General features: G+C 29.6%; 1 protein-coding gene across 6 annotated transcripts in view; it reads right to left on the bottom strand.

The window, feature by feature from the left end:
* LOC111620911 (mucin-5AC-like) overlaps positions 1–18,759 on the bottom strand; it is a 63,568-nt gene extending 44,809 nt beyond the window's left edge. For 2 of the 6 annotated variants that reach the window (XM_023362936.1, XM_023362938.1), the window contains exons 1-2: positions 18,639–18,759; positions 2,554–2,642 (exon numbers count right to left, since the gene is read on the bottom strand). In XM_023362936.1, coding sequence (XP_023218704.1) covers positions 2,554–2,591 — 38 coding nt within the window. In that variant the 5' untranslated portion in view covers positions 2,592–2,642; positions 18,639–18,759. Of the gene's footprint in view, positions 1–2,553; positions 2,643–17,719; positions 17,926–18,384; positions 18,600–18,638 lie in introns of those variants that run through there. The other 4 variants (XM_023362937.1, XM_023362939.1, XM_023362934.1 and 1 more) reach the window with 2 other exon arrangements.
* Positions 18,760–22,542: the final 3,783 nt, after the last annotated feature.

The following is a 22,542-nucleotide window of genomic DNA, read 5'->3' as shown; positions in this document are numbered from 1 at the left end:
CCAGTTTTATATAAGATTAACCATTTTCCATGACCAAGCCAAGCTATCCCATCAAAGAAGTATTAACCTTATGAATGTGTAGAATACTAAGATTACACAGCTTAAAATTTGAACAAATAGTAAAATCAAACATAGTAAACTAAAGTATATAAACTCAGCAAGACATGATTAAATAAAGTAAGTGAATTAATGTAACAAAAGTAACATGCTTCCCATGTTACTTTCCTGGCTGTTATACATAACAGAGGGAAAGTATGGCAATCAGTCAAAAAATGACCCCCAAGATTTTTACAGTTTTGGACTTGGAACCAGTGATGACATTCGAAATATTTAACAAAGGGTTCGCTAACAGAAAATTTTTCCTTAACAATTTTTTTTCGCTTAAATGGTGCATCGGAAGGCTCTAGTTTAGTAGTGTTACAGAGTATAATACGTATATTTTAATATTTTTAAAAGAATCAAAACCATTGAGAAATGTTACATGTGTTTAACAAGGTTCGGAAAACTTTGAAAATGTTAACAACGGGTTCGGCCGAACCTGTGCGAACCCGCTGAATATCACCACTGCTTGGAACCTTGAAATGTCGAAATATTCAAAAAAATTCAGGGGATATTTTCTGTATGTATGGATGTCAGTGTGTGGGAGGGCACAATTTTGTTCATCCTCTTTGAAGCTTAATAACTCCTATGCTTTTTGTCAAAATTTTCTGAAATTTTGCAGAATGGTTTGTGTATTATGGGGATTGATACTATTAAATTTTAATGGTTAAAGGTTGACAGGATGGGGAGATAAAAGGGTTCATGTCATATCTCGAGTATGGTCTGACTCAATGACGATTTTACTTGTTATTAGCATTTACAATTTTTTTATAAAACCTATCCCTACTCTCAAAATTAAGCTTTTTGCCATTTTATAATAAATAAAAATATAAAAAGTTATTTTTAATAAAATGACATAATAGATGGCACCACCAAATGTTGCCGGAAAAGTTAAGCATCTTGTTGCTGGAATTTTTTTCAAATGCTTCTCCAACATTCCATTTTTGAACAATGAAGACAAGATGGTTTGATCCCAAAAAATTTTAATCTAAAATAAACTTGGACTTGTATTCTAGCCTTAATTCTTTCCTTTATTATTCCAATGGATTTGTATGAATGTATAATTGTTTAAATTAAAGTTTCTTGTCTTTTTAATTCGGTTTCATCAACATTAAAACTGAACTGAATTATTATGTAAATTAGAAAGTTCTGTTGATTTAATTCATTTATGCAAAATATACTAGCGGTATCCGAAAGATCAGCATCTCCTCTTTATCACAAGCTTGATGGCTTTAACATGCTACTAGTTTTAAATCTGTTCATTATTTGAAGGAAAAGAAAAATATTTCCTGCAGATAATAATAGTTTCCTAATAATTTTTTCTCTTTTTCAATGAACTTCACAGATATTCGTAGATTCGTGCATGCATGGTCCGGCAGCTGCATAAGACTTCAAACACTTGTAACTTCTGATAAGTGTATTTTTCAAAAAATGTTCTAGATGTTTGTTTTTGATATGGAACCATAATATGCAATTAAAAGTATTAAAACTATCTATGAGAATGAAAACTGTTGATCCTGTTTTCACCATTTACGATGAAACCAATAGCCCCATCTTATAGCTCTATTGAATTGTAACATTTTTGGTTTAATGATTTTTTTGTAGGATGCATACTTTTTTGAGTTACTCCAGTGAACTGATTAATTAAAATGAACTGTCCTGTATAGACATCTTTTCTAATAGTCTGCTGGAGAAGCAATCTTTTAATTTTTTGATGATAATGGGATTGATCCAACAAACAGTAGAAATTTCACAATCTAATGCCTACTGGGTCAAAACAGTATTCTCAACATTATTATTTTTACTATTTCTATTCCATCAGATTAGAGCATATTATATATATACACACAATTATATGCATACATTTTATCTACATACATTACAGAGGTTAATTCTAAAGATTCATTAAATTGGATAGGAATTGGACTGTGATCTCAGATTCTGCAAACTTCATCAATCTAGTGGCACAATTTATTTTTAAATTAAAATAATTTAAGCAATTTAACGCTAGTATTACACACCCTTAACAACTTAGTATTATTAGTTATTTCTTGTCATTAATTTGCACTTTCAAACATTTGTAAATATACACTAAAGAAAGCCTAAATAGGTTGAAAATGTTATCTTATGCTAATAAGAAATTTGGACCCCCAAAAAAAAAACAATTTTATTTATAATAGTTTATGAGATGATACCAGAGTTCATACAATTCAAAAATAAACTTCTATTACTTTTCTTTTCATTTATATTAGAGAGGTTGCGGCCGAAGTTTTCATCTTTAAAACGTGAACGTCGAACGTCAAGCGCCGCTTACAAGATAGCGGCGCTTGACATTCGACGTTCACGTTTTAAAGATGAAAACTTCGGCCGCAACCTCTCTATTAAACAGAAATATGTCAGAGTCACATGTAGTTGAATCAAAATTTTAAAATTTTATTTAAAATTATAACTTACTTTATAACGTCAAGCAGACATCGGCCTCCATCATCCATTGCCGATCTGCCTATGTTGGTAAAAGAATGCAGAGCTTTGGAATTTTGAAGCTGAAAAATAGGATATATTTAATTTTCTTTAAATACCTAGAAGATAATTAATCTTAAAGAATGCTTTATCTTTGTTAAAGTAGAAAAAAATACAAATAAGCAAATAGATGGGCTTTAATAATAATAATTTTAATTTAAACCTATAATATAAACAATAATCTAAGACTAAACACATTTGTTTATCGCAACTTGTAAATTTGCAAAAAATTTCAAGATTATCGTATGTGCCTAGAAATGTGTGTTTTTTTGTTATTGAAGGAAAGTTTGGTCAATTTTAACACAATCCACTCAAAAAAATGAAGAATTTCAGCCTTCATTTACAAATTAAGACCTTTATCACTAATTGTAATGTAAATTTTTTAAAGAATTCACTTATTTACAATTGATTTAGGTTTTACCGACAGAGGGCATAAAGGGTAACAAAAAATTCCTACATGTTCATGAACAAATGATGTTAGAGGTTGCTTATATAAACATAAACATGTAAATTTTTCCAACTGAGAATGCAACAACATGATTGTTAATTATGCATTGTGTATATATATATAATGTTTTGGTATTTTCAAAAAATTCAATATGTTATATGAAATCTAAACATTACAGACATTATTGTTGTTTGCTTCATATCTAATAGAATACATTATCATTTTGGCGATACATTTCAATTTCAATAAACCATATCATAAAGAGTATGAGTTGTCTTCTGTATCTAACCATTATGAAAAATCTAGTAAAAAAAAATTGGATAGAATAGCGAATCATCAAAATGATAATTACAGATTGTTGTACATTTTAAAACCAGTGCATGTTTCTATATGCTTCCAATTTGTTTATGCACACTAATTAGTCTGAAGATAATATAGTGCTGTTATATTGTGCACATAACTGTGTGTTAAGACTGACTGAAAACTTTGACAAGTGGAACAGATGCTATTTATCGGCCACCCATTCTGGGTTGGATGCTGCTTGTGGTCTCTCTTTCATTTTTCCTCATAGATCTTACTGGCATAAATGGCCCTACTCTATGGTTTATTGGATGTTTGGAACTACTGTGCTCTCCTTTCAACTTGACTAGGGCTATGTTCGTAAAGTCAAACGAGTTAAACAAGAATGATGTCATTGTTATTCTTATTTCGTTAGACTTTTGACCAATTCATTTATAACTAAATGGCTATTTCTAAAATCAAAGATATGAATGTTACTAGTGCAGTCTTATCTGAAATATTTTTCTTAGATTGCTTTGGATGGACAGTTATTTCTATCATTTCACCTTTTAATTTACAGTTTAAACACTCGAGTAGATTTAGAAACATCGATATCGTCGGATGCCATTTTCTTAACAAAGTGAACTAACTCTTTCCTTTGTAAACTTCATTAGAGTTTCATTTGAAACGTCATCACTGCAGAGTATGCGCACTGAGTGAGACTACTACTTTTTGACCGATTCGTTACTAACATGTTTAACTCATTCGACTTTACAAACATACCCTAGGTAGTGATTATGTGAATATCATGCCCAGCTGATACTGTGCTGGATTAAAGTCAAGACATAGCTACCCAAACAAGGGTAGCATTAAGCTGTGTTATTGATATGTGTGTCAACATCTAGAAACTTCCTAACAATGTGACACATATTGCAGCTTTCTGTATTGTCATGTATGTTTTTATTAAGTGTATTATTTGTGTAGTGTATGTGGTATAACACCAGTAGAAGAGAAAACAACAGGTACAATAAATACCTTATCCATCCTCCACATCTGTCTTATTTCTTGAGCAAGTGGAATGTACTTGTTGATTTTTTCAGTGTGTGCATTTTTCACGTTAAAAGTGTTTAGAATGGAAATGTTTGCTATATAGGCAATCTTACTGCATTTGTTAATGAAAATGATGTCAGGTCTATTGTGATGAATTGTTTTATCTATGATTATGGCTCTGTCATAGTATATTTTGTGTGTGTCATTTTCGAATACTACCTGTAAAGTATATTTGTAGTATGGTACCTGAGTTTTTAGTAATGTGTGTGTGTATGCAAGCTCTTAGTGTACTATATTTGCTACTTGATTACACCTATGTAAATAGTCTGTTTGTGCTAAGAAGTTGCAAAAAGAAGTTATACGTTGTATTGTTTCTGGCAGAATGTGGCATTTTCTGCAAGAGTCATTTGTGAGTAAGTTTCAGGATGTGTGTTTTCTGTAGTTTTTAGTGTTTATGATCTAATCTTGAATGGCAACTTTAAACCCCTCATTCTCTCCAAACAGGAAGCCCCTAGTCAGCCAATAGTTTGACGCAGCTTTGTCAACATATTCCTGAGGTAGGTCATAGGCATGGCTGTTATGAAGTGCCTTTTGGGCCCATGACTGCTAAGTGGTAACTATGTTTTTTATGCATTCAGCTATGTCCAGGTGCTCAGAGTGTAAGTTTAAAGCTGTGTGGTTACTTTCTTCCAGAGTTATAGCTTTATGTAATCTTGATGTTTTTTGTAGAAAAACTCCTGCAGTGTCAGAATTTGTTTGCAGTGAAGGTTACTATATTAGTCAGGCCATGGCCACCTTCTTTAGGAGGAACAGTTAGTCATTCTACAAATGATTTTGGATGATATTTTTTATGCTTAGTAAATGTTGTTCTTGTTTTCCTTTGGAGTTGCTCAAGATCTAAGTGTAAGTCTAATGTATGACTCCAAAAGAATATGTCTCTTGATAATCCAACAGGTATGGGACCAAAGGGGTGTCAGATTACCGAAAGTGTCCGGACTACCGAAAGTGATTATATATTTGGCATTGTTTTAGCAGTAGCCTACAATATTCCCTACTCCAATTGTTCGAACAGAACTGCTCACAGAAAACACACAAAATGTGTGTCATTGTGTAAGAAGTGGGTGGGGAGATTCCCGTCGCGACATGCTTCTGTGCAAGCAGACACGTAACGGGGACGGGTACCTTGACGGGAGGTGCGTCGGACTACTTAGCATGTTGGATTACAAAACGTCGGACTATCAAGGGATAGCTGTACCAGAATGACATATGTGTTTATTGCTTTAACTGTGTGTTTTGCATTTAACTGTGTTCTGAGAATAGCATTTAACCTACTTTGGTATTCTTTAATTAATCTTTGCTTTATTTGTGTATGTTCTGTTAGTTTGGCTTGTTGGAATCCTAAATACTTGTAGAACTCGCCCTCTTCCATGGATTCAATAAAATCTCCATTTCCAAGTGCAAAATCTTCTTTTTTCAGGACTCCTTTTTCTATGTGAAATGTTTTGCATTTATCTAGGCCAAACTCCACTTGTATGTCCTTGGAGTATGAATGCGTGATTTATAGCAGTTAATGAAGTTGTTTTTGTGTGGATGCATAAAGTTTTATGTTGTCCATGTACATAAGATGTGACAGTGTAAACTGTGTTGTTTTTTCATGTCTGTTGTTGTTATTTTTTTTTCTTATAAACTCAATTAAAAATGTCCTATTTGAATGTCAATATAGGCTTTACTGTTCTTTTCAACTGTCTGCATGTTTAGTATTTTTGGCACTTGCCTTATTCTTAAGGTTTTAGGATTTATTTTATTTATGTTTTTACTTTTGAAACAGCAGTAGGCTTAAAAATGCAATTGTGATTTAAGGCTTACTACTGCATACATAATAAAGTGTAAATATAGTTTTAGCCTTTTGTAACAACATAAAAAAAAAAGGTTGGAGTTTTGCTTTAAGGGTGCAGATAGACCAGCAAGTTACTTGCAACAAACCTTGCAAGCAACTTCCACATGGGTTTGTACTTCTAACAATAATTGTTCCAATTATCTGTTGTAAGTGTTACATGAGAGTTCTGCTTTCCCAGAGTTCTCATAAAACTGTATACTCTCAGCAACTTAGACTTGTGACAGTGTTGTCAAGTGTTGATCTTTTTTTCATTATATTAACTGACATGGCATCAGTAAGACATATTCACATTGCGGTGGCAATGTTAGTTCTAAGTAACAATTACAATAAAAAAAAATTAAGCATATTGGGTAAAAATGAATATTAATAAGGAAAGATATAATGATTTGCTCAATGAGCTAAAAATTGAAGATCCACAATAATTTGAAAAGTTTATTTGAATCTCTGTGGTATAACACGACAGAAAAATACAGCCAGGTAGCAATAAAAACATCAGTCCCAAAACTACTTTTCTTTATTTTCATTTTTTTTCACTTCCCGAATAAAATGGCTCCTTAGGTTATATAATTTTTGTGAAATATTGTTGCAATTAATTTTAACATTTCTTGTTTGTTTCGATTTCTGTAGCTTAAAGAAAGCACATAATAATGGTTCTTTTATAGAGATATTAAAATTATTTTTGCATCACTCTGTATCTATTTGTCAAGTGTAGTGTTACAATGTAACATATTCTGTCTTTTGACATTAAAACCAATGTTTTATTCAAAAATTGCAAGTACTTTTGATAGTTTATAACTGTCCTCTTCAGGCTGATTCAATTAGACTCAAATTGAAGGAGGTTTTTTTTCCTTGTTCAGCTTGAGTCTAATTGAATCAGCATTAAGAGGATAGTTGTAAATATCAAAATATTTGCAATTTTTAAATAAAACATCAGTTTTAATGCCATAAGACAGAATTCACTGCATCATAACATTACACTAGATCATTATTTGGCATGAGCTGAAATTACCTTTCTTATCTATTTGCCTTCAAACATGTTGAACTCTCACTGCTTAAATCACAAAATATTGAAACAAACTGAAAGTATTTCAAGAAATCATATGATTACAGTTATGTCTATTTAGACAAGCAAGCATAGGTGTCGTGAAGACTTCTGGAAATTCCAGAAAGCAACTGGTACAAATTTTCTCCTAAATGCACTCTAAGGCATTCACTTTACAGCAGTGGGATGGAACGTAACCTGCCATATAAGGAAGATATATCTGTATATAATTTATTTACAGTATTATAACCAAATACAGTGGAACCCCCGTTTATCCAGATCTCTGGTTTATCCAGAATAAGAAAGATAGACATATGGAAAACCAATATATGTGAAAAAAATCAAAGAAATAACTTGTTAGTAATACATTCTTGTCTGAGTATAATGTTGCAGCAATATTTTTACTATTGTTTTCCCTTGGCTCAAAGCCAATTTTGAACACCTGCAACTTTATAGCCAAAAATCTGGTAACAGAAAAATACAGCACAGTACAGTATATCACAAGTACTTCAGTTCAAATTAGTCCTCTGGTTTCCCTATGGAGCACTAATTACCAGTTGACCTTCAAAAAGGTCATAAAGAGAAGTTCCACCCCACACAAATGGTCAGAAAACTTATATATGTGTACTGTACCAGCTGACAGAAAACAACAAACTGGTACTTTTTTCTTTTTTTTAACTCTTTCCGCCCTGTGGGCACTAAGAGAGCCTCTTTAAGCAAGCCCATTATGGGTTCGACCAAGCCCACAATGGTGTGGCTGGGTGTGAGGGACAGGGACCAACACATCCAATCAGATCACCCCCAAAAAAATTCCTGGGTATTTTTCGACCCATCCAGATTCAATCCTGGGACCCCCAGAGTGGTACGATGCCACTTTGACCCCTTGGCCATCTGGCTGTCAACAAACTGGTACTGTGTGAGATATGTCTTTTGTTTTATACTGTTATTATTGTTGGTACAATTTGAAAGCAGGTACAAGTTATATGCTGATTTTAAATTGCAATTACAAATTCAGCACAGTTTTTCCTTTGTCTAAAGTCACTAAGAGGATCTGTAAACAAAATCTTTTGTATATTATATATATATTCATCTGCAATTGCAATTTTTCTCAAAATTACCAAAGACATATATGTATACATTGTCTTTAGTTCTCTCACATTCATTTTCTGCATGCTCAATCCAGGCTCTAATTGATATTATAAGACACTCCTATTTGAATTGCTATCTTGAAAACTGACAAACTTTGAGTAGCTATCCCATGTATAAAGTAATTTCAGATAACTTTGATGGCTAAGGCATACAATGTAATAATAGCTATCCTAATAATCTATAAACTTATTGCTTTTTTCATTGCAATAAAATAATTCTGACAATTAAAATATTTACATATATTTAAAATAATAGTCCTAATTTCATTAGAATATTTCTGTTTTGTTTACACATAACAGTATTACCTTCTGCCATTCTGAAAACAAAATTGAAACTAAAGGTAACATCATTATAATTTTGGTTTATTTGCTTCATTTTTTAAACTCAACAGTGTAGTAGAAATCTTTTCTATAGTAATTAAACAATTTGTATACAATTTAAATTATTATTAAATAACTCAAATTGGAAGATAGTAAAAGAAATCATTCTTCATATTCTTCGTCCGCATTTACTTTGTTTATAAATGTCTGTGTAAACTAAGTGCAAAATTCTCTATAACAAATAAGAGCTGAAGAGCTCTTTCAAACTAAAGTGTAAATATACCTACCTTAACGTCAATATTAATCTCCAAGGTTGATATTTAGCAACATCAGTAAATCATAGACCAAAGCATCAACTCCGCCATATACTAACCCATTCACATACAAAGCCTCAGTATTTACAGCAATGATCAGAAGAGCATTCACCAAATGTTTTTAGTATCAAGGACATGCACAAGGAAATATGTTAAAAGGATTGCTAGACACACAAATACCCAGATACCTTAGTGAACTGCTATGTCAAAGCTTTGTCACAAAGGATCCAAAGACACAAAAATAAAGGAAAGACTATAACCACTTCTGTCTCCTAAAATCCTGTATTCAATTCATTATATAAGGTAGTAGCAAAGGCAATGAATGTAACACTACTATATAGGAGGTACTCAACAGCATACTAACTCTTATACAATGGAAAAGATGCACATTATCAGTTTAAGATTCCTGGAGAGCATATATATATATATATGCTCTCCAGGAATCTTAAACTGATATTGTGCATCTTTTCCATTGTATATATATATATATATATTTATAAATAAGGTATCACTATAAGACACAAAGTTTTGCACATGGAGTGAATGCATTAGAGCAACTTTTCACTCCCTCCTGGAATGTTTACAAGTGCATAAGGCCAACATAAAAAATGATTGCACTCAACATCCAGAACTTTTGCCACATATATAGTCAATGAAATTGAGTTACTACTTAATGAAACCATGTTAATCCATCCAGTAAGAGAGCAGGGGATTTAAAATATTTTTGGAATGAAAAACCAATTGCATCAACTTTAAAGAACCAGTGTTGTGTTTAATTAATTGTCAGGTGCCACTCAATTGTGGAGAAATTAAAGTTCAAATACATTTTTCTTGTGCTTTTTAAAGAATTTGTGTACTGTTTTAGAACGTATAAACGGGAACATTTTACATCATCTTTACTTAGTTTGGGCTTTCCTTCAAAAATTTCAACTTACGAGAATAGATTCTTCTACTAGTGCAAGCTATGTCAGAAAAACTCTAAGATGGTGTTCTTTTTACTATTACAAAAATATGAATTTTGAAAGATTGTTCCTGCACTGAAATATTCTTACGTTCAAAAATTGGAAGTAATGTCTGAATTGGAACAAAATGGTGTCTATATGAATGTTTTTCTCTTTAAAAGCTCACTGAAAATAAACTTCAAAAGATGGAAAACATTTTGGTGTTAATGCCATTTGATTGAAGTTAAATGTTAGTTTTTTTTTCTAAAGAGCTGAATGATCGACTTTCCAATTCATGTCATTGGACATCGACTTCTAATTTTTTCCGAGTTTATTTTTAACAATTATTACTATATATTAATTAATTTTTTTATGAATGAAACAGAGAGAAAGAAAGCAGTATGATAAAAAAAAAATTTTGTTGCTAGGTAACCATTTATCTTGGACACACAAAGTTGAGACGATTTCTTCTCAGTATAGTTTTTTCATTTCACTCCATTTTATAATTACATCTACAATGAAATGAAATAGAAAAACATTTTATTGTTTGACATAGAGCTTTCTAAACTTAATATCATGCTTTCAAAGGATGACCCAAAGGCATGGGTAATATTTATAGATAGGTTATGCAAAAGTTTTATTTTCATTATAATGATTTTGTATGAGTTATGTACTGTCAAAGATTTACTAGATAAAAGTTATTTCTTTCATATTACCAAAAGTTATATGCACAAAATTACAATAATCAAAAATAAGGTTAAAAAATTATATCAGATTAAAAAGATAATACTTTCTGATCTATAGTCTAGAAATCTAAGAATCATATCTATAAATATAGTTTCCATAACAATAATGCTAATTAAAGGACCAAATTACACTATAACAGAGTTATTAATTGCAATTCCTAAAATATATTGTTTGTTAATTTCTTTTATTTATTTTTCTTCTTAAATGAAATATCTTCTTTTATTCTCTATTTTTTATTATTTTTTTAATAAAGCAAAGACAATTATAATTTGAATTTTTACTTTTACAATAATAAGTGCAGAGCCACAGCCAGGAAGTTACCAGGAGAGTACCAAGAAAGACAGTCTCCATTGAGAAAAATCATTTCAATCTCAAAAAGTTATTTTTCTTTCTTGCTAAACTGATTAAATATTAATAAAAAATAGTTAAATAAATCATAGTAATTACATTAAAATTACTATCTACCAAAAGAAAAAAAATAACAAAAATATTTTAATACTTCATTTTTTATATAAATAAATATATGAAATTCTCAAATATTTGTCAGAAATAAAGATCTAATAGAGATTTACAGAGTTCAGATGAACAAAATATTTTAAACAGCCATAATCACTTAGTATAGCTATAGTAGTTTCTACCCAATCTTTATCAGTTTCTTCAATTACAATTATGTTTAGAATTGAAGAGTCTTGGATGAGATCATCATCATCAACGTCATCTTACACACAATACAAATAGTATATATAAAACATTACAATCATAATACATAAAACAAACTTACATACATTTAAGTCAGTAATTCTTAACCTCTAACGAATCGTCGCCCCCTTCAACGTAGTATCGCCCCCCTTCACTTCAAAATTCAGATGCCGAGAGCCAAGGCTAACGCCAAATTCGTACTGCATTGAATAGACTAGTGATTAGTATAATGTTATTTGTTTAATTATTGTGCGATATAACGAATAAAATATCTAATTATTCTTAATATAATGTTTTACTATAGGGCCCAGAAAATTGTTTTTCGCCCTCCAAAATATAAATTGTTACTAATCGCCCCCTCAAAATGAAAAAACGTCCATATGGGGGCGATATCGCCCCCATTGAGAAACACTGATTTAAGTGAATGCTAAATATACAAAAAAATTGATAACAAATGTAATAATTCTAATCCAAAATACAATAAAGTATTCCTGCTGCGTAGTCATTAACTAGTAAGCTAATATTACTTTCAAAACAAAAAGTGAAAACATTTTTATTTCAAAAGAATGACCTAAAAAATAATTAGCATCCAAGAAAATTCAACAGTCATAAGAAATATTTAATAATCATAATTATAAAATATCAAATTTAAAAATAGCATTTAATCAATATCTTAGATTGATATTTTTATTTTCCACTTTCAACTGTAAATAATTTAATTAAAACCACTATGAAACCTAATAACCAGCAGAGTAAAAGAAATAAGTGCTAATGTTTTCATCTGTGTTGAATAGGCATCATCAGGCAGACTAATCCCCCAGCTGCCAAAACAACAGGGGATTGCCGCACACCTGCAAAGAGGGGAGGTAACATAAAAACAGAGAAAGGGGAGGGGAAAGGATAGTAAGATTTATAGTTCGAACAAAGACTTCTATGCTGTGGGGAAGGAATCAACACTGCAAAAATTAATATCAGTGTTCTTGCAAGTGGCCTTATAACTTTTTACCTGCTCAAGATGTTTGAGAAAGGGTTGCCGGGAAGAGCTATGTAAGTAGCATGCATTGTGAAAATCCACATCGACGCCTGGATCAGAAGTAAAGATAGCCAATGCAATGTTGGCCAATCCTTTCGTGATGGAGGTCTGATGTTCCTCAAGGTAGGTGTTTAAAGAGTGTGATGTAGAACCTATGTATTCTAAGTGGCAGTTGGATCTATGATCGGTGATGGGGATAATGTAGATGCCTGGTTGAAGGTGCATGTTAGGACAGTCATTAGCATTATGGAGGAGGGAGGAAATCGAGGGACTTCTATGGAAGGCTAAACAAAAGTTATTTTTCTTGGATATTTCCTTGTATAGGGAGTCTAGCTTCCTGTCATAAGTGATGGTCCTCCTGGGTGCAACATTTTTACAAGATGGAAACAGTGGAAGAAAGACAACGTATAAGGCCCTTTTAATAATCTGTGGAGAATAGCCATGCAGAGTTGCGTACTGGGTGATCGTTAGGAGCTTTGTATTTCTGTCATGCATGCTTGACCAATGGGCGAAGGCCCTACAAATTAAGACCTTGAACTCAGCCATCTTGAAGGTGAATAGCTTATGAGAAGGGACAGGGATGAAGGTTGGATGGTGTGTAGTCTTCTTATAACCTGAGTAATGATGAATCCTTTATATGAGGAAAGCTGAAGGTCCAGGAAATGAATAGTTTGATCATTGTCTTGTTCAAGACAGAGCCAAAGGTCCTAGGGGTTGAGTTTTTGCAGGAATTCCTGGATACAGGATTTGTTTTGTCAGATTATGAGAATGTCGGCACATACCATGTATATAGGAGCATGTAGTGTAAAGACAGAAAGGATGGCTGTCTCAAGCTGCCAAATAACTAGTTCACGCAAGGTGCCTTATAGGGGCTGCCCATAGGGACACCCCTACTTCTTCTCTGCTGGTTATTACATTTTTTAGTGGTTTTAATTCAAGTATACACTGTTTTTGAGTGGAAGTATTGTAAATAATTTATTCAAATACCAAGAGTCTGATAAAATATGTTATAATAATGTATTAATAAATTTGGCCCACCAGTGGCCAAGTGGTTCCGTTCCCTGAAGACTGGGAGCTTGGTCATGGGTTCGCACCTCGCCATGACAAACTGGCCACGTGGAGTTTTCCATGTTTTCTCCACGTCTGTAACACCCGAATAGCGGCCAGTTACCCTTAAAAAAACCTACCGGAAGGTATTCCCCCTAGGCAGATCGCCCAAGTGTTGCATTGCCATAACTTAATAAAACAAAATTAATAAATTCTTAATTGCAGTCTTTAATATTCAAGATGTTATATTTAGCAAAAAATAAAATAATGAAAATTTTGAATATAAAAATGAAAATAATATATCAAAACTTCAAAATGAGAAAGGAATTTTGCAAAATATACAAGTTAAGAGATACGTAACAATAATAGAAGTCATTTATAGTAGGAGTATAGGATTTTTTGTATTAAAAAAATAATCATTAATAACTTTGGATGACTAACAGTGGAATCTATTTTTTTCAAAAAGTAATTTGATCTATGACTAAAAAAATGTTCATAGAAATGAAAACAAGAACAGGTTTAAAAAAAAACAAAAAAAACAATACAAATCCTCTGATATTATTTAAAAATATGAGAGATATCTCCACAGATTTATCAAAGCTGTTTTATTAAAAACTGTCACACTTTAAATCTTTGAAATATATTAAAGAAATTTTAATACATCCTGAAAATTATTTAATATTGATGCATATGTTTGCGAGGATCTGATTATAAACCAAAAAACTTCAAATTCATCAATGTTTATATTGAAGTAATTATTACAAGAAAGACTGAACAAATTAAAAAATATTCATGTCTTATAATGTTTAAAATATTGTTTTATATTTTTATAAAGACAAAACAATATTATAGATAAATTTCAAAAAATGGACCACAGCTTTTTTTTTTACAATAAATTATTTAGTTCTTCCATACAATTAATAATTAAATGATGCATTCGAAGTATGCTTGACGTTTCATTTACGTTTTAATTCAGAAATGGTCTTCTATTAGAGAACATCTGATCATCTGCCACTTTTCTGCTGATTTGACATAAAAAAATTTGCAATTTGTTTTGTCTTTTGTCTGTTTTATCTTTCTGTGTTAAGTTTAATCTTCCACACTGATGAATATTTAATCTAAAACTCAATATATATTAGGAAAATCTTAAAGAATAGTTATATCTAAACAAATAAAAGAATGACTTCAGAACCTTCCAAGAGAAGGAGAAATTGCATCAAATTTTAATTTAAACACAAAGTTTTATAATTCCAAATACCTATTATTATAATTTACATGTAATCTAATATATCTGAAATAATTTTACAAGAAAGAAAAACAAAAAAGAGTTATATTGTCATTTAATAGATTCAATAAATAAACCTTTAGTTGTTATTAAATAACACCTTACTAGTGATTTTATTGCCAATATTTATACTCGATATTATTTCATTTAAAAATGGCCACTTACAAAGCATTATTATTGTTAGAGTAATGTGCGTATTTATACTCTTTTAAAATATTCGCAATAATTATTAAGGAAAAATACAATAATTATAGTAATTTAAAAATAATACAGGTTCAGAAATAATTTGCTTTTCCTTTAGTATTTGTTAAAGATATCACATTATTATTATTAATTAAAATTTCAACAATCATATTACTCCTGCAATTTTAACTTACACGACTTATGTATTTTATTTCTTTTATACAGTAGAGCCTCGAAAACTCAGCCTAATGTGGACCGAAGGGTGGCCGAGTTTGTGAAAATGCCGGGTTATCGGGAATGGGGTTTAAAAAATAAGTATGAGTGTTTCCTCAGAAAATACTGTACTGTACTTGTATGTATTGTTTGATTGACAATACAACAGAGAATAAACTGCCCAAATACCCTTAAACAAAGGAAAAGTACGTCCTTTATGAAGGCATAGAGCCTTTACTACATGAAAATGAAAATTAATGAATACACTGTGTACAGTAATTTACCTAATAAGACAGACCTCAGAAAAATACTTTACGAGAGCTTTTATACTTTTATAAAGCTGTCTATAATGAAAATTAATTAACTAAGAATTTTTTTGCCCTGCCAGGGTGTGGCCGAGTTATCCTGAGTGCCGGGTTATCGAGTGCCGAGTTTTCGAGGCTCTACTGTATTACGTGATTTATTTACAATTTTAAATATGAATATAAAGACAAATTCAGAATTTTTAAATACAAATAAATATTAAACAATCTCATTGCATTTATTCAAAAACAAGAAAGCATTTTTATTATTATTTAAAACATTAATATTAACTACGTAAAACAGTATCTTGAAAACAATTTCTATTAACGTTTAAAGTAATTTCATAATTAATCGACGTTTATTATTTATCAGTAAGAAAAACTTTCTAAAATAAAAAATTAGCAATGATTATAACAATTTATTAACATTTAGAATGCTTCTATTTGATTTATAATATAAATTGTCGAGAGAATTTTAAATAATTTAAAAATACGTTACCGATTTTCATTATTTAAAATTAAATAGCGTATTTTAAAGAAAGTAAAATACAAATTAACGACTTTTCTGTTTAATAGTAAATAATACGATTATTTGTTTTGATGTAAAATGAATTACTTGTATGTGAAATATCAAATTACTAAACTTCTAAATAATAAAATTTTATTGATGTTCTAGAAGATAATAAATGATAATCATCCTTTTTTCACGTCATACGTCGATATTATAATTTCATAAAATTCGATTATTATAAATAATGTATACTTTAAGACAACAAAAAAAAAAAAAAAACTCGAAAAGAAGATTTATGCATTTATGTAAAATAAACACAATTACCATAATATTTCAATACAATATTTCATTATAGATTGAACATTTTCTAAATTGAAAGAGGGGAGAAAAAAAAAAGAGAAGGGGGAGGAATTATTAAAACAATAGTAAAAATTTATGCTTCATAAAACCCAAGTAACGTGATGAAGGAAATTCAAATGCAAATTTTTAAATGATAGCTAACTATCAAGAGAATGTAGGATGGACTGTTGGATATTGTTCTTTCTGCAGTTGAACAGCATCCAATAGGAAGTAATCTAATTATAAAGTTATCCAATAAGGTTATTTGGGGGTGTGTCTCTAAATGCTATTGGTCGGACCTGTCTGTTTAAGCTAGTGACTTAGGTTGTATTCAATGAAATCAAAAGCTTTCTTCTATTGGGTTTAGTGTTATAAAGAATTAGTATAGTATAGTCTGTTGCTATTAATACAGATGGATACACAGTACTTTGCATTTGTAGTTTGATAGCAATTTGTTTTTTAAAAGTTAAGTATTTTAAATTTTTCACTACATGCTTTTACTTGCTACTCATAATTACTGTATATGCAATTTTTGTTTTTATCATTTCTTTTTTTTTTAAATTCAAACATAGTTCAGGGTCATGTTTTAATATCTATCACATTTTCTAAGTTGTTTTTTTTTTCTTTTAAACAAATACTCCTAAAAATACTTTTTAAAGTATTTTATTTATTTATTTATTTATAAACTAGAACAACAAATACTACTACTGTTCTGTTTTTAGAATTTAGAATATATTTTTAATTTCAAAGAAGTTAAATCATTTTTGAATTTGTATAGAATGAAACATATATAGGATTTCATTAATTAGGTTATTGAAATTTAATCTTCTTCATAATAAATAAAAACTTACTAAGGTTTCCCCTTTTAAAACTGATAATATCTGCTTTAACAAATTTTATTTATATATACAAGCAGTTTTACAGTACATTTTACCAACATTTTTCCTTATTTCCATTACATAACCAGTAATATATCAGGAAGAATCAAGAAATCTGATCAAATACTTATTTACATGAACTGAAGAGTTTTTATACACTTTGAGGAGAAGAATTTCTTTTTAACTGGAAGTTTGTATCCATTATAAGAAGTGATTTTTTTAAATTTTACACAAGACCTTTTTTAAAATCCAAAACCAATTAAATATCATATTTATGATGCATGAAAAATTTCAATAGTGTGATAAATATGTTGAACATTTAAGCCAAAGATTTTTTTGACCTAATATGGTATAGAAGTTTGTATTAACTTGTGTTGTATATGGCAATTGAATTACATATGTAGGATGACGTTAAAAAATTACCTGTTTGATAGATGAATATGTGATAATTCGAATACATTTAGGTAAGAACGTTGACATGTAAGCTTGAGGAAAACGGTAGATAGGAAGAAGACCAGGCACGTCTAGCCTCGCGGCGCATCACGAAAAACTCTCAAACTACAATAGAAAACGACGACCAGCCAGTCATTCCGCCATTTTGATTACTAAACCGTCAGGAAGACGGTCGGTCTATTGTTTTCGCGATTTTTAAATATGTAAGAATAAAGATTTGATAGTAAAGAGGTTAAAATTTCTTATGTATAGAATGATAAAAAATGTAGTAAAATCTGCATTTGTTAAGTGTAAAAGTGTAATAAACGATGACGAAGTAAGCAACCGCCATCTTTGAAGATTTGTCCTATATCGATAAAGGAAGAAGATTTCGTCATTTGATGGATATTTAATCCTAACTCGAAACATTAGTAATCACATGGGATATGATTTATTACGAGTACGTGTATTAAACACGAGAAGTTTGACTGTAACTTGTACCTTCCGCCATTTACGTCTTTAGGAACACCTCCTATAGAGACGTAAGAGATGATGACGTAATATTTGGCCTGTGATGTCTACAATCGAACGCGAAATATCCGTTTTAATTCCCCCCAAGCGCTCGAAGTTGGTATCAACGGTGGTCCTTCCCTTACCCGACCGATGGATGTCACACGACAGCAGCAACGCTCGCACAACCCAGCTCCGTCCTGACCGCCACCCGAACGTGCTCAATACTATCTCGACACACCGCCTAACAAAGGTAATACAGACTGTACGTATCTAACCCAAGAAGGGGCATTTTCACACTAAAAGTGGTAAATTGAGTCGTTTGTGTGACTGCGAGCTGGTGTACGCTGTCTTTACCCTGAAAATTTTATCAGCAAAATAATATTCAGAAAACACTCACCCGTCATGTAACATGCCAATGTCCGACGGGGTTCCCATTGGCTGTTTCAGGGAATGCTTCAGCACACCAAACTGTGACGTCATAACAATTGAATACTGTGCTGGACCGAGTGAGATATACACACCTTGTCGCTTCTAGCAAGTAATGATAGCGGAATGGAAATAGAAAATATATATTGCCACTAGTCAATTTTTCCATAATAACACGGAGTTTATTGTTCGTAAAATTTAACGTTTTCACTTTTTGGTGTTTAAAAAAAAAAAAAAAAAGTGAAAATTAAATACACAAGAACCGGTGACGTCACAAGGGGAACACTGAATTATATTGTTCGGTGCTAGTTGATTTGTTCGAATCTTTCGATAGGAAAATACAATGCCATGTTAAAACGTGTAATTTACTTTAATAAATCTTTTTTCAAAATCGATTTCTAAGCTAAAATAATTTTCCTATGCGTTAAAATCATGTCTGAAGCATTTATTTTTGGAAGTAAGTACTTGTACGTGTATAATCCTTTCGAATATATCATCCATTTTTTTTCCCCCCTTAAGTTTTGTTTAAGTGTAAATGATTTTTTCAATTTATGCATCAATAACTATTGTATATTTATTTAAAAATTTAAATAATTCTTTATTAATTACCAGCTTGCTTGAATTAGATCAGTGATTTTTATTATTATTATTATTCAAATGTAAAACAAAAACTTTACAAATGCAATATTTAATTTTAGTACAGTGACTTTTATTGATTTTTTTTTCCTTTTTTTGAAATTAAAAACATTTAGCATTTCAAAAAAATATATATATACTTCAATGATAGGTCTACACAAGCTAATTTTATTAAGGTTATAATTTAGTATACAGAACTAAAAAAAGAAAAATGTTATGCATTATTTAATAAAACCTTTTTTTATTTATTATAAATATTTAAAAAAGTTCAAACTTATTATCTCTTGTTACATATGGCAAACTAATGAGCCTAGTGCAGTCATGTCTCAAGTGAAAATGAATGTTTATTGTACTGTATATTAGTTTTCCTAATGAGTTTTGAGTTTACTTATTAGAAAATTTATTTAGATTCTTATCCAAGAAGCTGATTTTCTTTTTTGCAAACTTATCTTAAACTCGTATCTGGGTTCGTACGTCGGTTCTTTTTATAATTAAAAATTTATCGTGTTCGGTTTACGTAATATTAATAATTTAGTTTTTTTTTTAAATAACTCATTTTTATTTCTACTGATTTCTGCTTTTAAATGTGGAGAATTGTTTTTGTTTTAATTTGAACAAGTTGTTACAGCTGTTCATTATGTAAAATGTCAAATGTTTTATTTTAAAATGTGTTTCTTGGTACTGCAAGTTTTAAAATATTTTATTAAATTTAGATGCATTTACTTTCTATGTAACAAATTATTTCAAATAGACAGTTTCCCCCTCGGTTCTTAAATAAATATCAATAGATACAAAAAAATATTTGTTCGTAACATAAGTCGGTCATTCTTGCAGAAAATTATTTTAGATGATAATAATAATAATAATAGGCATTAATGTAACTGCCTGTAGTAGCCTTGTTTGCAATGCAAATTTACTAAACCATCATTATTCAGATTACATAAAAATAACAACATATTTTTCTAATCTGATCTATTTTAATATATTAATATATTGCTTGCAGTGTACATGTAGAAATTAAATATTTGAGTAGTTTTATCTAAACTAATCCTAATTTAGTGTGTTGTGTTGTGTTTAGGTACGTGTTTTTATATTCGTTTAATGAATTTCGTAAATTAAACTAATCCGTAATTTAATAAAGCATTTCCTATTAATTTATTGCATTATAAATAATATTCAAAAAATGAAGTTAAGAAATTTCACTAGCATTGACTTCTTCTTAAATAACATTTTGAAATTACTATAGAATGTTAATAATACTGTTACATTTCTTTAATTTGGAAATGCTTTTCAATAAGTGTTAATTTAAAATACATTAGGCCCTTGATTTTAACGAACTCGGTTTAATCGTCGAGGAATTTTTATTCTAAATAAAATTTAAGAACTTCTTTTTTTCGATATTTGAATATAACATGCTTGAATCAACGAGTATAAATTACTCCAATGTAAATTATATTTTATTCATGTATAAAAATGTTTTAAGATGTAACTGGTAAATTATAAGTCTTATTAATAAGTTTTTAAACTAAATTTAAGACTTTCAGCAACAGCAGGCATCCCTTCCCCTATTTATTCTGTTAAATTAAAGGCCTACTGTAATTTAAAATTATATTATATTTTGTTTTTATCAGTTTCCAAGAAATGTGCTCCTTTTATTCTTGCTCAATTTCTATTTAGTCTTTCATGAATGAATTCATAATTTAACTTTACAGAAGATCTGCAAATTGCTGATTTTCAATATAAAAAACACAATGTCTTTAACATCACTTTTTCTCATATAAAATCTTATCTATCATTCTTGAAAATCTGCAGTGTTTGTTTTTCTTTTAATTGTTTTTTTTTTNTGTTCTGTAGTTTAATTTAGAAAATACTAAGTAAAAATTGCAAAAGATTTGAAATTTTTATAGTTTAAATTAAAAATCTTAAAAGGAGTTAACATATAATAAAATTAAAGTTTAATAATATCTAAAGCTTCGGTTAAATGGAAACATATACATATATAATGAATTTTTAAATCACTTTAATATTGAATTTTAATTTCTGTGTTATAGTAGACATTTGTCTTCCAAACAATCAAAACAATTTAAATTATTAGCAATTTAGGATATATTTATTTAATGCATTTATAGTTAAACAGATGATATTACCTTAGCTATTATTTCAAAGAATACACTTAATTTACTATTATTGCAGTTGATATTGATTTTAATATATATTTTTTTTAAATATAAAGATTTTTTTATAATGGAGTAAATTTTATATTCATTATATCTATTAATTTTTAATGAAATGTAAGTTTTGCTTAATGATGACTGCTAAGTTAATGTTATTGACAGTCTGTAATAATAAAAAAAATATATCTTAAATTGTTCCATGCTGTTTTTATTTGAATTCTTAGTATAAAGAATTTCTTTTTCCCCTTCTGAAAAATTTTTAATGATTATGTTCTGATTCTGTTCATTTTTATAATAAAAAATTTTAACCACAGTACAGGCGACCCCTCCCCTATAACACTGTTGATAATTCCGTTTTATATGAATTCCATGTTGTACGAGTCACTTAGATTTTACAAATACTTGAGCCATTCACAGTCCGATACATGTATTTCTAAAATCTAAGTGACTCATACAACATGGAATTCATATAAAATGGAATAATCGACAGTGTTATAGGGGGGTTGACTTGTATATTGAAATGTATGTTGTTCATTTTAATATACATTTAATATGAATTGTTATAAAGTGATTTTAAGAATTGTAATTATAGAACAAGAACTTTATACTAATGATTTATTTTATATATATTTAACTAGTCTAAAATTTTATATTTAAAACTTTAAAAAACTTTCTTTTTAATAGGTTAATAAAATAGTTATGTACACTAAACAGGTAAATAATTTCAGTTTCTTTATAAATCCATAAATATTTTTAAATATTTCAAAAAGTTAGTTACATGTACTGTCTTTATATTATTCTATTACCCTATATTCTAAGGTTATTACATTCTATAACCTTAAATACATTTATTTCAATGTGTAAATTGTTTATACAAAAATATCTCTATTTGAAATTTTATATAAGGAAATTACTTTTCCTTTCTTCTCTAAATATAATCTGAAATTTGTTTTTATTACGGAAACTGACAATTATTTATTGTTAAATTTTATTCAGGTTATATTTACATATTTATAATAATTTGATGTGAAGAGAATTATTGTCTTCCTTCGGTGTGATAATCGT

The sequence above is a fragment of the Centruroides sculpturatus genome, unplaced genomic scaffold (assembly GCF_000671375.1).
Source record: "Centruroides sculpturatus isolate CEXI.00-Female unplaced genomic scaffold, Cexi_2.0 scaffold17, whole genome shotgun sequence".
In the NCBI taxonomy this organism is placed as follows: Eukaryota; Metazoa; Arthropoda; class Arachnida; order Scorpiones; family Buthidae; genus Centruroides; species Centruroides sculpturatus.
The sequence above is the reverse complement of the archived record's forward strand: the minus strand, read 5'-3'. Positions and strand labels throughout refer to the sequence as shown.